General features: G+C 41.2%; 1 protein-coding gene across 2 annotated transcripts in view; it reads right to left on the bottom strand.

Moving 5' to 3' along the window:
• The window catches only part of MOB2 (MOB kinase activator 2), a 168295-nt gene that overhangs the window by 111258 nt on the left and 40916 nt on the right, over window positions 1-16121 (bottom strand). Inside the window, exon 1 of one of the 2 annotated variants that reach the window (XM_074997836.1) lies at window positions 851-869. The exons of the other annotated variant lie outside the window; for it this stretch is intronic. Within the exon in view, the coding sequence (XP_074853937.1) occupies window positions 851-852 (2 nt within the window). The 5' untranslated portion in view covers window positions 853-869. Of the gene's footprint in view, window positions 1-850; window positions 870-16121 lie in introns of those variants that run through there. 2 annotated transcript variants of the gene reach the window in all.

Here is a 16121-nt window from a genome sequence, read left to right as displayed (position 1 = left end):
CAGGTTTGGGGCTTGAGCCTGAGAACAAGGTTCTGCAAAGTTCTTTGGAGTTTAAAAGGGTTCCATGGCCAAACAAAATTGGGAAACACTGACCTAGATGATTTGAAGATCAAAGTCCAACTGACAGATCTGAAGAAGTGGATCTGTCTCACAAAAGCTCATCACCTAATAAGTTATGTTGTTAGTGTTTAAAGTGCTACATGACTGTTGTTTTGTTTTGTTAAAGTCCCACTGCGCTGGGCATAAAACGATGGCTCCTGTCCCACCCATGATAATCTAAGTATATGATGTGGGAAAAGGTAGCTACGTACAAAGCAAGTACAAAGAACAGAGGAACACATAACTTCAAAAAGGTCAGATATAAGTCAAGTCATCTGTGATCACTGTGACAGCCTTCAGCAACTCTTTGAGACAACAATGAGAGATAGCTCAACAGTTAGAGCATTGGCTGTGTAAACCCACAGTTGAGAATTCAATCCTCCAGGTGACCTTCCAAGGGCCTACGGCAAGTTTGGTTTAAAAACAAAACAAACTGCCAGGGATGGGGACAGATCCTGCTGTTAGGGTAGGTGACTGGAGGATCAATGTAAATTAAATCATCAGTTTTGTTTTGAGATTAATATAGTTTCAGATATATCTGTACCAGCATCTTCATTGCTGATATTTTGTAGTTTTACCGCCCATATCTGCACATTTATCTATTTTAATTTTCTCTCTTTGTTGCATTGTTTAAGACCATCCCAGGCAGAGGAACAATCTATATGGGAAGCATTGTCAGATGCAGAAAGTAAAGAAAATGACAAATCCCCACCCAAATCTTTCAATTATAGTAACGTTAGCTGTTACTTACATACATGTAAAAAAATTCTGATGCGTGTGTTTTTTTTAAACTGATCTCCTCTAAATGCCATGAGGTAAGTTAATACAATATCAAGATTGAGTAGCGAAGTACTCCAAGAAATTCCAGTAGTTAAGTTTGAATTATCCAACACCAAAAGCTTATCAGAAATTGGGAGGAAAGTGTCCCCCCCCCTTCCCTTGCATATCAAAATCACAGCTGCAAACAGCAAAATTAGAGAGAAAAAAGAAAAAGAAAACTTCTATCTTTGGCAATAACAAGCAATGAGAACCTGCATTCCCTGAGGGATTTCCCAAAATAAAGGTCTGAGTTACTAAAAGGACTTCAGATAGAAGTTGGAACTCAACCTTGACTGCACTGGAAGCTATTTGCAGTGTTTGTTCCAAGATATTTGATAAGGTGGGCCAGGTAATATCCTTCATTGGCTCAACTTCAGCTACTAAGAGAGACAAGTTTCTGAGCTACAGAGAGTACTACTTCATGGGCTACTTGGGATTTGTGCCAGCAGGAAGTTCTTTGCATTAGTTATGCATAGATCAGTTTATTATCCATTCTTAAAAGAATACATCTGCAAACAGCCCTTTTAAGAACTTGATCAAAGGTCACTACCTAGCTTGAATCCACTTCCTTGTTTAAAAGATTTATGAACTATTCAATTACATGTATTTTATAAAATAAAGGGTTTCCCAATGAATTCAGAGCTTTCCTACTGCTTCTCTACTCATTAGGCACCGTTGGGGGGGGAAATGAATACTTCATATGCTCTCTTTACGTGCCAGAGCCACAGAATACATGCAGCTCTAACGAAAGTGATCTTCAACAAGCTCTTCATAACTGAAAATACCCTGCTCAAGTCTTGCTCAGCACTGCATGCTAAACATTCATATGAATAACAGTGAAAACTTGACTCCATAGTAAAAATAAATTCGATACCACTTTCATTTAACAATATCAGAGCTAGAGCTCTCATCTTCCCACTTATTTTGCAAATCAGTAAAGAGATTCCAGAATGAGTAATAAGAGCTATGTTCTTAGAAAACCAGAAACACTTGAAAACTGAAATGCTCTCAAAAATTTTGCACACCTTACCAGTGCAAATAGAAGTCTCCATTTTCCATGCTTATAGAAAATTTTCCATCATGTAAACTCTGTGGGACAACTGTAATCTCCAGAACAGAATGGAATTAAGTTTTTGTTATAAGTTTTATCATACTGGAGTTGCATTACAAAAGATTTCTTCATATAAGTCCTTAGCTCAGTTTAACTATTACCATAGTTTCCAAGCAGTGAACTTGCTAAGATAACATATCCTCATCCCCACCCCCACACCCCATTTTTAGGAGGAAATGAAGTGAAGTCTATGAAAGTACAGTTTGAATCTCTCTAGTCCGGCACTGTCTCATCCAGCAACATCCGTAATCCAGCATAATTGTAGTTAGTTGGATGACTATTTACCATGGGCGTGGCCAAGTTGCCCGTGGTCCCATAAAGTTTGTTTCCAGCCACCAGTCCTGGCTCTCAGTATTTTGGGCTGTTATTTAGTTCTAATTTACCCTAAATGTCTTTTAAGAGCCCAATAAACAGTGGCAGTGTTGGTAATGCTGCTAGACAATATTGACCTCCAGTGGTCCAGCAAATTCTCTTGTCTGGCACCAGTCGGGTCCCAAAGGTGCTGGCTGACAGAGGTTCAACCTGTACTTTTTATGAACATTTATGCTATCAAGGCATGATGGAAATTCCAAGCAATGACCTCATTGACATTTATCGATAAAACAAGATCCATTACTTGACTTCTTCCTACATCCAAGTAGTAGAAAGGAGATACTTACAGACTCCCTTAACAAAAAGCTCACAGCAGAAAGTTTACCTGAATGCACACAATTCTTCAGAAAGCTATATGTTATCCATTTCTTCCCACCCCAGAGATATTCTGAACCGACAACAATAAGTAAATTCAGGAGTTAAGGCTAAAGTTGAGTTCTCAACTCACCCGGATTAATCATAGTACTGCAATACTACATCACCATTGTTTAAAGATGCTTGAAGGTGTCACTACAGAACATAACTAAGAATCTCTTAAATTGACAAGACTGTGATCAAGGATAACCCAGTAGCTGGCTGACCAGTCACAAACCCATTCTCTTATCACACATCAGGTACCTAAAAAACATTTCTACATTTTGATTAATAACTTAAGCGTTAGGTGTTAAGTGTTTGGATAGCTAACATTGCAGAATTTTATGAAGTACTGAACTGCCTTACAGAGCTAGAAAGGAGAAGACTGCACTCTCAACGGCCCAAAATAAGATTTTCAGACTGATGTCTCTGCTGAGACAGGTAGGGAGTGCCAGGTTGGGGTTTGGTGAATGTGACGTCTTTGTAAGAAAGATGTAAGTACAGCATTTTCCAAACAGAGTTAAGCAATATCATTTTGGAAGTTTATTTGGTTTCTGCTGGCCTGGCACTTGAGAAGCCTGAATCTCAGTCTGCAGCCCAAGATCCCCATCTGGCAGCTGCCAGCACAAAAAAAAGTCTTCAGATTCAAAATAAGAACACTCTGCACTTCAGCAAGTTTCCATAGCTGCAGGCTGATTCCATTCCCAAGAAATCATCTTAAACACTTCAACCCATCACATTGACTTGATCCCAAAGAAGCACTGACAACTAGATGGCTGCAGAGGGAGCCATTTGCCTGCTGCATGAGTGCTGAGACGTAAGTTAGCTTCCTGGAGAGAACATGTTGTGTCATGTTAGCTAGAGTGACAGACCTATTTAGAATCCACTGCTTAGTTTCAGTCTTCGACAGTAAATGTACAGGAATTCTATCAGTGGGAAACAGCCTGTGGTTAGTTGTGGAGAAGATAAGGGCCTGACCCTCTGCAATGATATGAACATTCAGCATTTTGTGGTATCAGAGAGAGTGTCCAACAGTGCTCAGGACCTGATGGGAATGATCCCTAAAATAACAGCTACTGCTTTACCGCCACCATTTTGCAGGTATACTAACTTGGGCCGAAGGAAATTTCTTTTCACACTACTTCTCAGAGGAGGAAGGAAAGCTTCCTTCCCACAGAGAAGGATATATTGTAGCTTTGCAAGTGAATTATAAAAACACCCTAGAATAAAACAAAGAAGCAGTCCTGTAGCACTTTAAAGACTACTAAAATAATTTATTACTGGGTGTGACCAAGCATGCTGTGGCCCCATGAAGTTTGTTTACAGTCCTGGCTCTCAGTGTTCTGCACTGTTATTTAGATCTCATTTACCCTTACCGTCTTTTAAAAGCCCAGTAAGCAGCAGAAGCATTGGTAATGCTGCTAAACATTATTGACCTCCCGTGGTCTGGCAAATTCTCTCATTCGGCACTGGTCAGGTCCCAAGGGTGCTGAACTAGAGAGATTCAGCCTGCAGTAGAAACAAACCTAGCTGTGAGTACTCTGCTAATCAGCCAGGCAGCACTGGAATCTCTCCTGAGTGGCCGCAGAGGTGCATGGCTAGCAGGGAACCCTGACAGAAACTCCTTTTAATTTCACTGGGGAAGTTCTCTTCCATTAAAAGGAACATGGTCTCTGAAGAGAGAACATTGCATCTTCCAAGCAAGCTTTTATCTGAAAATACAAAACTCATCCTTAGTAACTATGAGAAAAAAAGTATCCAAACTACTGATTCCAACCAGCAGAACTTTCATCCCAATACTAAAGAATCTCCCTTAAATACGAGCTTCAGCTATTATGCCTCCTGGTCAAGCCACACTGAAAGAGGACTCCATCTTCTGATCAGTCTATAAAAGGAGTACAACATAACAAACAGGAAATAATGTTGTTTCAAAGACACATTTTCACTTTAGGCCCATGCAAGTGTATCAACACAGTAATCAGCCTAATTAGAACTGTACTTTATAAAATTGTGTGAATTCCTTTTCTTCTGACCTTACATAAGTATCCTCAATGCTGCTCTATTGCCATTGGTAACCCAGACCAGAGAGGTTATTTGACAGTTATTCCAGTATACAAAACAATTGTTGAACTTAAAACATTTTAGTACCGATCTACACCGGCCCATTTCTGATGCTATCAGAAATGGCTTACATTACACCAATTCTCAGTCTCAGCTAGGAGGTATTTTTAAAAATTAATTCTTAAAAGACTGAAGGATACAAGCAGAGTTTCAATAAATACATGCAGCCATATATGTGTCCTCAGAAAAAACCAGCAAAGAATCCAAGTCATCACAGTGATGAGGCAGAACTGCTAGACATAATCCATCTTTTTTTTTCCTTTCATAAGTGGAAGACTTTCAGCACAGGTATCTGTAAACTAGGGTCACTGTAACAAGGCCTTTCTGCTCAGCAGCATCACCGTACTTGTTAGCACCCTTTAACTCCAGCACCCATAAACTTGATTTCTCCAACTGAGAGCTATTAAGACTGCTGCACCACTCTTTTTAAATGTGCAGAAGCATGTACCATCAAGGAAGTCTGTGGCCAAAGTAATTCATTGATGCTGGTTGTCATTGCATCACACACAGCAGTGCTACATACTGCCACTTCAGCTATGCCTACACTAGGGAAAGAAAGTCAACTGTAGATATGCAGTTCTAGCTATGGCAATCGCATAGCTACAACTGACATATCTGCATTGACTTAACTGGCCATCCTTACTGAAGGTTGATGAGAGAGTTTCTCCTGTCGACCTTCCTTATTCTTTGCATCTTGCGTGCAGTCAATGCCAACCCGATTGTGCGATAGTGAACCCCAGAAAATCGACCCTGAGTGGATCAATCTTCTGGGGCAGTGTAGACATAGCCTTAGATTTTGTTATATTCTACTTCTGAAATCCACCATTTACAGAAGTCTCACTAGCCCGTATTACCCAAGTAGCTGCTTATTTATTCCTGGACACTACTGTGCAAATAAGTGATGGCCACATTACCACCACCGTATACTGGAAACCCATGGACCGCCATGCTTACCTAAATGCCTCCAGCTTCCATCCAGGGCACACCACGTGACCCACTGCATACACCCAAGCACTAAAAGGTACAACTGCATTTGCTCCAATCTCTCAGAGACAGAGACAAACATCTACAAGACCTTTACCAAGCTTTCCTGGAACTACAATAGCCACCTAAGGAAGTGAAGAGACAGAATGACAGAGCCAGATATGTACCCAGAAGCCATGTGCTATAAAGACAGGCCCAACAAGGAAAACAGAACACCACTGGCCAGCACATACAGCCCCCAGCTAAAACCTATCCAGCGCATCATCAGTGATCTACAACCCCTCCTGAACAATGATCCTTCACTCTTACAGACCTTGGGAGGCAGGTCAGTCCTTGCCTACAGACGGCCTGCCAACCTGAAACAAACTCTCACCAGCGACTATAGATCACACCACAGTGACTCTAAACCTGGAACCAATCCCTGCCAATAACCTTGTTTCCAACTCTGCTCACATATCTACACCAATGACATCATCACAGGACCTAACCATGTCAACCACACCATCGGGGCTCATTCAGCTCCACATCTAATATAATATATGCCATCATGTGCCAGCAATGCCCCACTGCAATATACACTGGCCAAACCAATATCTCTATGTAAAAGAATAAATGAACACAAATCAATATCAGGAATGGTAATATACAAAAACATGTAGGAGAACACTTCAGTCTCCCAGGACACTTAGTAACAGATTTAAAAGTAGCCACCCTGCAACAAAAAAAACTTCAAAAACAAACTCCAAAGAGAAACTGCACAGCTGCAATTCATTTGCAAATTTCACACTATCAGCCAAGGATTGAATAGAGACTGGGAGTGGTTGGCCAGTTATAAAAGCAGTTTCTCCTCTCTTGATGTTCACAACTCCACATTAGCTGCTGACAATGGGCCATGTCCTCCATGACTGAACTGACCTTGTCAACTCTGGCCCTCCTCTTGACCAGGATTCCCTACTTTTCATAAGCCTATAAATTTAGACTCTCCTCTGAAACCCCCAACTCATGCATCTGATGAAGTGGGTCTTTGCCCACAAAAGCTTATGCTTCAAAATATCTGTTAGTCTAAAAGGTCCCACAGGACTTCTTGCTGTTTTTCAAGATAGTGACTAACTCAGCTACCTCCTGATACTTGCATCTTTATTAACACACACATTCATTAAAAGAATTCCTAGGAGGCGCAGCAGTTAGTGACCAAGACTCAGTAGACACAGGAGCGACGCTGTTGTTCAAGACAACCATGTATTGCATCCACTTCTTTAAGAGCAGACACTCAACCGCAAACACATGGAACAGAGAAAACGGCAGATTTGCTCAGATCTCTAGACTACTAGGCAATAATTTTCCCTGGCTAATACAGCACTCAGCCTATGGAAATTAACAACCCAGCGTGTTTTATCTTGTCCCACAGGAATTTGTGAAGTACCATATGCTGGGACTTTGTGTCCCAACAGACCACTGCTGTATATTGAGGAAAAGAGAGTCAGGTATGTTAAAAGGGTGCAACATAAGGCTCTAAATGAACTCCAGTTCAGCTGTCTTTGTCCTAACTATGATTTTTTGGACTGTTTCACCACTTCTCATTTTTAGACAAAACCCCATTGTTGCTCTCTACCTCAGGCAACATGGAGTTACTCTTACTATATCTATGGCTCTATGTTAAAAAAAGGTTCACCTCTTTCCCCCAGGTCCCCTGTCTGTTGCAACAGATTTTGTTCAGTGTTTTAAAACCTGTTCAAAATAGGACCACATTATACTGTTCCTTAAAGAGCTGAAAACAGTTTACCAGCATATGTAAGATAATTACTCTATTGGAGAAACTAAAACAGCTCTAGTCAACCTTCTTAAAAACAAGAAGTTAATGTGGGGGGGTGGGGCACGAGGCAGGAGTACCCACACAGGGTACACTTGGGGGGGGGGGCAGGGGGAATCAGTTTAAGATGTCCAACTCCAGCTGTGCAAATTGTGGAGCTGGAGTCTATGTATTTTAAATCGATTTTTTCTGCAGTCCCCACAAGAGTTGGTGGATGGGAGAACCTCTCCCACCCGATTTCTCTTACTCCTCAAGATCTTTGTCCTACCTGATTAGTTTTTTCTTTGAGATCTTCTTGAGCTTCCATGGTAAGACTGACAGAAACAGATAACACCTGACCAAACACATTGCAATCAGAAAGCTTTGTGTAGTAACTTCACCTGGTTTGGAGGGGAACTGGTGTCTGGACATGCCCCCCACCCCCACCCCTCATACAGAGAAAAGTCCATATTTTCCTACATATATGCTTTTCTATAAATAGTTCCAACTAAAATCTTAAATCCAGGCACAAAGAGAAATGGCTGCATATTTAGGCATTCCAACTGATAGTCTGGTAGGAATCAATTCCTGAGCAAGCCTTATCAAACAGAGGAAAGTTTGTGACTTGAATCTACTTAAAACTGTTAATACCAAAAGTAGGAAAAAGGCAGGCATTGCCTGCAATGGACTCCTCACCATCAGATCTCTTTTTTCTTTTTTTTTTTGGAAGATTAAGTTTAAGCATCTTCAGGCCTTTAAAATGTTCTTTCAATGCACTTTGACAGTAGTTAGCTCCTGCACCCTGCCTCCCCTGCACCATGCTGCGTGGGTTAGCCATGTGCTATTTTGCTATCCCACTGGGAGATGAGACTAGGTTTTGCACCACGTATAGATTTGAATAGCTGAGCTCTATCTGTGGTTATGCACTGAGGAAACAGTTTGACTTGTCCACCCCATTGTTATTCATTTGGATTTTAGTGTTGGAATTGGTTCTGTAAATGTGCTTCCTTTTGTGTTTTCAGTCAGCGATGGTAATTCAGCATATTATAATATATTCACTTTTTTTGGCTGCTTCCCATGATGTACTCTTCAGCAGTGGTGTCTAAATTATTGGTTTAGGTAACTGTACTCAATTTAGCTACTTACATTTACTCAATATTGGTGTTTACCAGAGGATAGGTGCATTTAAAACAAAAGCCTGAAAAGGGAAATGTTCACGTGGGCAAATGAAATATGCTACTCATCAGAACAGTTGTCCCTAGGAAGTATTGATTCCTCCAGCTGCCATAGCGAAGGTGACTCAAAAAAAGGATACTGTGTGCTCAAATGCAAAGTGTAAACTGCATAGAACAGCTTGTCTGATGCACATGTATTGATTTTGGCTGACGAGCTCTTTTCAGCAGGCAACTAAAGTAAACTCCTATACACAGAGTGCACATATGCAGTCATGTTCATGTCAATCGCCTGTGCGAAGAAAAAGATGTCCACATCACACATGAACATGACTGCATATGTGCACTCTGTGTATGGGAGTTTACTTTAGTTGCCTGCTGAAAAGAGCTCCTCAGCCAAAATCAATACACGTGCATCAGACAAGCTGTCCTATGCAGGTTACACTTTGCATTTGAAGGTTCTAAAACTTGCCCTCCAACTGTCTATTACCCATTATTACACAATGGATATTGTACAATGCTGTATGACCTGGGAGGCTGTAACACAAGGAACAGGAGATCCAAACCTTATAGCTCAGTTGCTTAAGCAGTGGTCCATGTTTTTGTGTACAGTAGACCCCCAAGTTACATGAAGGCTGCACTCCTGGGCAACCTCATATAACTCAAATTTCATGCAAATCGGGGGCGGGGAGTTGGGAACCAGGCAGCAGCCTGGCTCCCAGCTCCCCTATGCTTGAGGGAGCCAGGAAACTGACCAGCAATGGTGCACTGGTCAGTTTCCTGGTCCCCAGGAGTGGCAGGGAGCCAGGAAACAGACCAGTGCAGCAGTCCTCATCAGTTGCCTGTCTCCTACTACCCTACTGGTTAGTTTCCCCACTCCTGCCAGCAGTAGTAGCCGAGAGTCAGGCTCTAGGCTGTCACCCCTGACAGAAGCAGGGAAACTGACCAGTGCAGCAGCTGGTCAGTTTCCCAATGCCTCTGACTAGCTGGTAGATGGCACCTGGCAGCATGGAGGTAGGCACCAGCTCCTCCCCACTCAAAAGTCATGTTAACCTAAGATACGCATTAGGCATGGGTATGAGGAGATTGGCAGACAAGTAGAACCTTTTAAAAGTAATTTTACAGAACCAGTTCTAAGATTAGCAGATATAAGAGCAAGAAAAAGGAGCAGCAACTACTCTGATTCAGGCCTGTATTTACCAGTCTGAGGCTTTGTCAACACGGCACATTTTTTTCTGTGATACTTTTTTTTTTTTTTTTTTTTTTTTTTTTTACATCAAGGGCAAAATAAGTGAAGCAGAAAAATCGTGTTCACACAGCCACATAATTGTGAAGGGAGGATTCTCATTTACAACCACAGTTCACAGCCACATAATTAAAATAGGAATATTCACATAACCTGATATTGCTGTGCTCTGTTCATATGCATCCATTTTTGACCCTGAACAGGGAAGGGGCTGATGAAAATCATTTGCAGAGCAGGAGCTATTTTGAGGGGAAAACCCTCTTACCCTGACCTTTGTGCATGGCAGTATGAACACACTTTTTTTTTTTTTTTTAAAGAAAAAAAGAACCCATAAACCCACAAGTGTAGACAAGCCCTCAGACAAAGTCTGTGCTGCTAACAGAATGATTAAAAATAAAACTTTTGTCATTCAGAGGTGCTAAAATGACACCCCGGAAAAGGATAAATGTTTTGATGACCACAAGTGCAGTTGCAAACAGCACTATGTTGGCAGGTGCACTCTTCTGCTGACAAACTTAACGCTGCTTGTTGGGGGTGGTAATATTTTCTTGGCACAAGAGCCAGCAACCAGCAGCTACACTGCCCATCTTCTAGTGATGCTGATGTAGCAACACAGTAGTGTCAATAAAACCTGCACAGTGCAGAAAAAACCTTAGAAAACTGTCATCGAAGATCTGCAAATAGGCAGCAGTATAGCTCATCATACCTCATTCTAAAGCCGCACAGCAATTTTCAGATAGAAGTTTGCTCTCCAGTGCTACTAAACGGCAGAAAGGTAAATCATAATGAACAGAGGTGCTAGGGGTTACCAATCCATGGGCAGAGACTGCTTTTCAGCTCACTCCTCCCTCCCTCTTCATCCACAGAGTCCTGAAGACACACAAATGAGTATTCACAATGTACTGTAGGTATGTCTACCCTGCAAACAACCATCCATGATGCTGAGTCTCAGAGCCTGGATCAAAATGACTAAGGCTCACAGGGTTTGGGCTGCAGGACTTAAAATAGGAGGACAGGTTCTTTGGCTGGAGCCCCAGCTCCAAACCCCAGCGAGGGAGAGGGTCTCAGAACATAACTGAGCACATTTGCACTGCTATTTTTAGGACTGCAGAGCAAGACGTGAACCTGTGTCATTTGAACCAGACTCTGAGACTTGCGCCAGAGGTTCCTCCGCCATTTCACTGCCCCATGCAGACATGCCCTGTAACTGTAAGTTTGGAGACCCGTGCTCAACACTCACACATTCTTCATCTTCATGCTTAAAAAGGCAATGCAGTGGGGGTTGTTTTTACAGTGTCATAACACACAATAATTATATCTTGCTGTGCAATCTTAAATTGAGACAGGATGCTTTTAGTGTTTACTGTAAGATAGCTAAGCAAGGTCAGCAATATTCCCATCCTTGGCCTGTATTGAACTTTTTTCATGTACTTCACAGAAGAGCCAAAGTTCCTTGTCCTTTTTACAGAAGGATAGCTAGGGAATGTCAAACTTATCATTCTCGTTTGTACGATTCAGAAGGGATTATTCACAGGTCCAGCAGGTTTCACTTATGGAAGCAGGGGAGAGAAGGAGAGGAAAACCAGCCAGTTTTCTAGTGGTAGCATTTTTCTGCAAAAGTTAGGTAGACGTATACACCTTTTTTTACACGCAGCAATCAGCTTTTGTGCTGAAACAAACAGCTCTGAAATATACCATTGGATTCTGCAAGTGATTCATCTTAGTGATTATTGTGATGATTATGCAAAAATATCAGTGTTAGACAGTAAGAATCTAATGAGTAAAATCAGCATTAAAAATCAAGATAAAAATGTTTATGATATCTGAATGAAACACACTCCTATTGGTCAAAAATGTAATACAGAGTTTATCCATAGATTTCAAACCACTTTACAAAGGAAGAAAAGCACCATTACCTCTCTCCCCCATCCCCTTTTTTTTAAAACAGGTACAGGAACATAGAGAGGTTAAATGACTTAACCAAGGTCACACAAGCAAATGGAACACATACCTAATTATTTCTTGTATGGTGCCTCATTCATTTACTGGACCCATGATCACATTTCAGCCAAATGAACCCTGCCAGAAGAATGCTCAGATAGACGCATCTGAATTCTAAAAAATTTAGATAAGGAGCTATTCATAGATTTGTAAGATATGTCCCACTACAGGCCTTGTGCACATTTACAATAAATCACAAGTCAGAAATAACTGAGGGAGAGGAATACATGTGAGAAATTCTTTTCCATATAAAGTTTCAGGATGATGTAACTCAGCAAATAGGGTACAGCTTCTGAAGTTTAACTGCTTTTGATTACCACATTTTGTGGTGTCCCAGAACTAAATAAAGCTTTGCTACTGACTGAAAGGGACCAAGTGGGGGGGAGGGAACCAAGCTACTGCTGCCAATCAGGGAACTACAAACCCAAATGCACTTAAACTTTTAGACGGCTTTAGAAGTTGTGAAGAATGCAGGGTGTTAAATGAAAAGTTAACATGATTTTGAATAACGGTTGTGTCAGCAGTCTTATCACCAGCCAAAGGCAAGAGACTATGTATGCATCATAATTTCACTTGGTTCAGTTTACAAAGCCTGGTACTGTAGTTATGACTAACACATACTGATAGATGTCCACATAATCTGACTAAGGACAGCAATGAGAACAATTACAACAACAATAAAAGCTGCTTGTATCAATAAGGAAAAGCAAACAGAAGTCTGTCTAGAAATGCTTTGCTGTTGTCCTAACTACACCTAAATCTTTCCTTTTTATTAATATTTTTAATCACTGTGGTGCTTAAAGGCACCAATGAGTGACTGGGACCTTACGTTAGATGCTGTATGTGTGTGCACACGTGTGTGCAAATACTCCCTCCCGCACAAAGTATTTAATTCCCATTTGATGCTCTTCCCACAAGGGTGAAATGGGTTTTACAGAAGCAGCTCTTACAAGATGCTTTTAAGCAATGATACTTTCCTGTTTCAGGATTCCCTAATACCACCTTTGGAAACCAAAGCAAAAAGGTAAATAATGTGCCGTACTGTCTAGTAAGCCATTATAATTGCATAGTTCTGACTACGTGAACATGCTAAACATAAAATATGCTGTTTCACACCAAACTCATATCCGTAGTCTGACAATGTTACTGATTGCATAACAATTTGGAGAATCTCTCCGAACAGCCACAAAAACTAATGCAGGAAGTTCTCCACTTCCTTCCATTCACATGTCCCTCTAGGGTTATACAATTACTTTGGCAATAAAAAAGCAGTATCAGCAGCATCTTCTCTGTTTAACATTTCTATTCTTGATTCATTTGAGGCAGTGAGGTGTAGTCCTGGACAGATGTAACAGAATCTCAGGAATCTGAGTTACAACGGCAGGCATGATATTGACCTTCTGGATAGCCTTTTGAACTAGTCAGTGTCTTTCTGCATCCCTGCCTGTTAAATGGGGATAACATCTACATCACAAGGGTGTTACAAGAAATATTACATAGCTCTTGTAAAAGCATTCTGAAGCTATGAAATGGTCTGTGAGTGACATGTGGACAAATAGTTAAAGAGCAATAATAAAAGGAAGGGACCTGAGAAAAAAATAGCTTCCTGTTTTGTAAATGCCTCAGAGCTCTTTCAGTGAAATGTTATGTTCCAATGAGAGGCATCTCACTACTTTAGGTGCTGTTTATACTTTGCCAATGAGAAATTTGGGGTTAAGCAAAAAAATTCCACACACACAATCACTCATAAATCAGAAAGATTATGAGATGATGTTTCATAACCACAGCATTTAGTAGCAAAATCTCTCCCTCAAAAAAAACCCTCAGCCTTGTGTCACTTAATTCCTTTCATTCTATACAGACAAAGGAAAACATGTAAAACATTTGTAACTTAAAGAATGAAGACAGATTTAAAAAAAAATCCCTTGTGCTTTGCTGAGGAGAGAGGGTAAGAAACGCCTGTCTCACTGTCCTTTTAGGTCCTTTGAAGAAACGAGAAAGTTAATTCAGATGTTTCTTATCTGTTGAAGTCAGACCCTGCCTGTTGCCTTAAACACAAAGCAATGCAACCACCAATAAAGAGGAAGAAAGGATAATGAAAAAAAGAAAGAAAAAATCCTAATCCAAATTCAGTCTCTAATGCTTACTCCCGCTTGAAACCTAGTTGCTAATAAAATTACAATTATGCATATGGTCTCTCTCACTCACTGACAGATCTGGCAAACTCTCAAAGCACCAGTGTTGGACTGTAAGACATTGTGCACAGTTTGCCTTTTGGGTCACAAGATCACAGCACTACTGAAATATGAAGTTGCCTCGGCCACTTAAACCAGACAGAGAGAAAACAAAGATATGAAGGAGAAACAACACAAAGAGGGGAAATGACTAGGGAAGGAATGACAGGAAGAACCTCAGGTTCCCATTCAGTTGTAGCTCAAATTTTAGCAGAAGCCATGGGAGCTGGTGAGATCATCTGTTTCTTTCCTTCTTTCTGGTTCAGGCCAAAAGACTGTGGTGGCAGCAGCAGTTATGATAAGGAAGCTCACTCTTTAATACATTTTAATTCATATGGCTTAATATTTATCTCACTTTTGTTTACTTCTATAAACAGCATTACAAGATAAGCCAAGTTGGACCATTAATTACCTTTGACAATTTAGAATATCATGAACGCAACTTGTTTATTGGACTACAGTATGATTGCTACTTATTTTAAAGTACATATCTAAAGTCAAAGTGGAAACAGCATTGACCACCTGGCTTAAAAAAAAAACGCTTCTGCTATTTTAGGGAAATGATTCTGGTTGTACATGTGTACTGAGGAAGCCCAAATGGATAGAATCTGTAAACAATTTTTTCATCTTGCTTCCTTTATGTAAGCATTTCCTTAATCCTTCTATTTAATTTACTTTTAAACATTTGATATGGCCACTATAGTACACATTCAGGTCTAGCACTAATCAGTTCACATGTGAACCCAGAATGCCTGTCCCCAGCAATGGTGCACTGACACCTTATGCCTCTGTGTGAGCCTGGCTAACAGTGTTCCTGCCACTCTGCTTTAGCCCCAGGCTCTCTGGGTGTGCAGCAGCAAACTATCCCCACTTGGCTCTGAGTACAGTGCCTGCTGGCTCTGCAAAGCAGCAATTGCCTGCTGAGTCTGCTGCTGCTGCCGCTGCCGCTGCCACCCAGCAGGGGGAAAGTGCAGAGTGGAGAACCTCAACCTGGAAGTGCCTGCAGGATATGCATGCAGAGCATCAATATCAGTACATATGGCAATTCCCTCTGTGTTGCCTTGTTTTATAGGCTAGTGTACCTCAATGACCAGTCGATGGACCGATATAAATCACTGAAATGTCCCTGACACAATTTAAGGAGGCAGCTAGCCAGCCTCTGGGTGTCAAAAAAGGGTTAGATGAGAGAACTGGCCATATGATTATGCAGCAATAAACCTGTCCCTGAACAGCTCTTAATGACTTGAACCAGCTCCAAGAAAATAAGTTCTGCTAGCTAACTGAATCTTCTACTGCTTGGGAAACACTATTTGCTACCACTTATTACATTAGTAGGAAGCACGGTTTTAGACAGAATTACATTTAGAGCCCTAATTCTATAAATGTTTTTCAACGTATGTTGAGTAGATGAGGCCTAGATCCTCTGTGCAAAAATATCTTATTCTGGTGTCATGTGCAGGGGGGGCAGACTTCATCCTAAAATGATGTTATTTATTAAGGACTGTTTTGTATTCACATGCATTGCAGCTCTTGAAGTACAGTAGAACCCCAAGATACTTGTACTAAACCTGCGAGTATCTTGGTTAATGCAACTTTGAATGGCAGGGAGATGGTGCTTAACTCTTGGCTGGTACTGACAGGAGCACTACTGTGCTGGTCAGTTTCCTCTCTCCTGTGAGCAGTGCACAGCCCAGAGCCAGGCTCTTGACTGCCCACCACTCACAGGATACAGGAGACCAGCACCAGCACTGGTCACTTTTCCCAGCTCCCACAAATGCAGGGGAGCTGGGAGCCCAGCTGCTGCCTGGTTCCCAACTCC

This window comes from Carettochelys insculpta, chromosome 6, assembly GCF_033958435.1.
Source record: "Carettochelys insculpta isolate YL-2023 chromosome 6, ASM3395843v1, whole genome shotgun sequence".
Lineage (NCBI taxonomy): Eukaryota > Metazoa > Chordata > Testudines > Carettochelyidae > Carettochelys > Carettochelys insculpta.
Note: the sequence above shows the minus strand (reverse complement) of the source record. Positions and strands in the feature narration are given on the sequence as shown.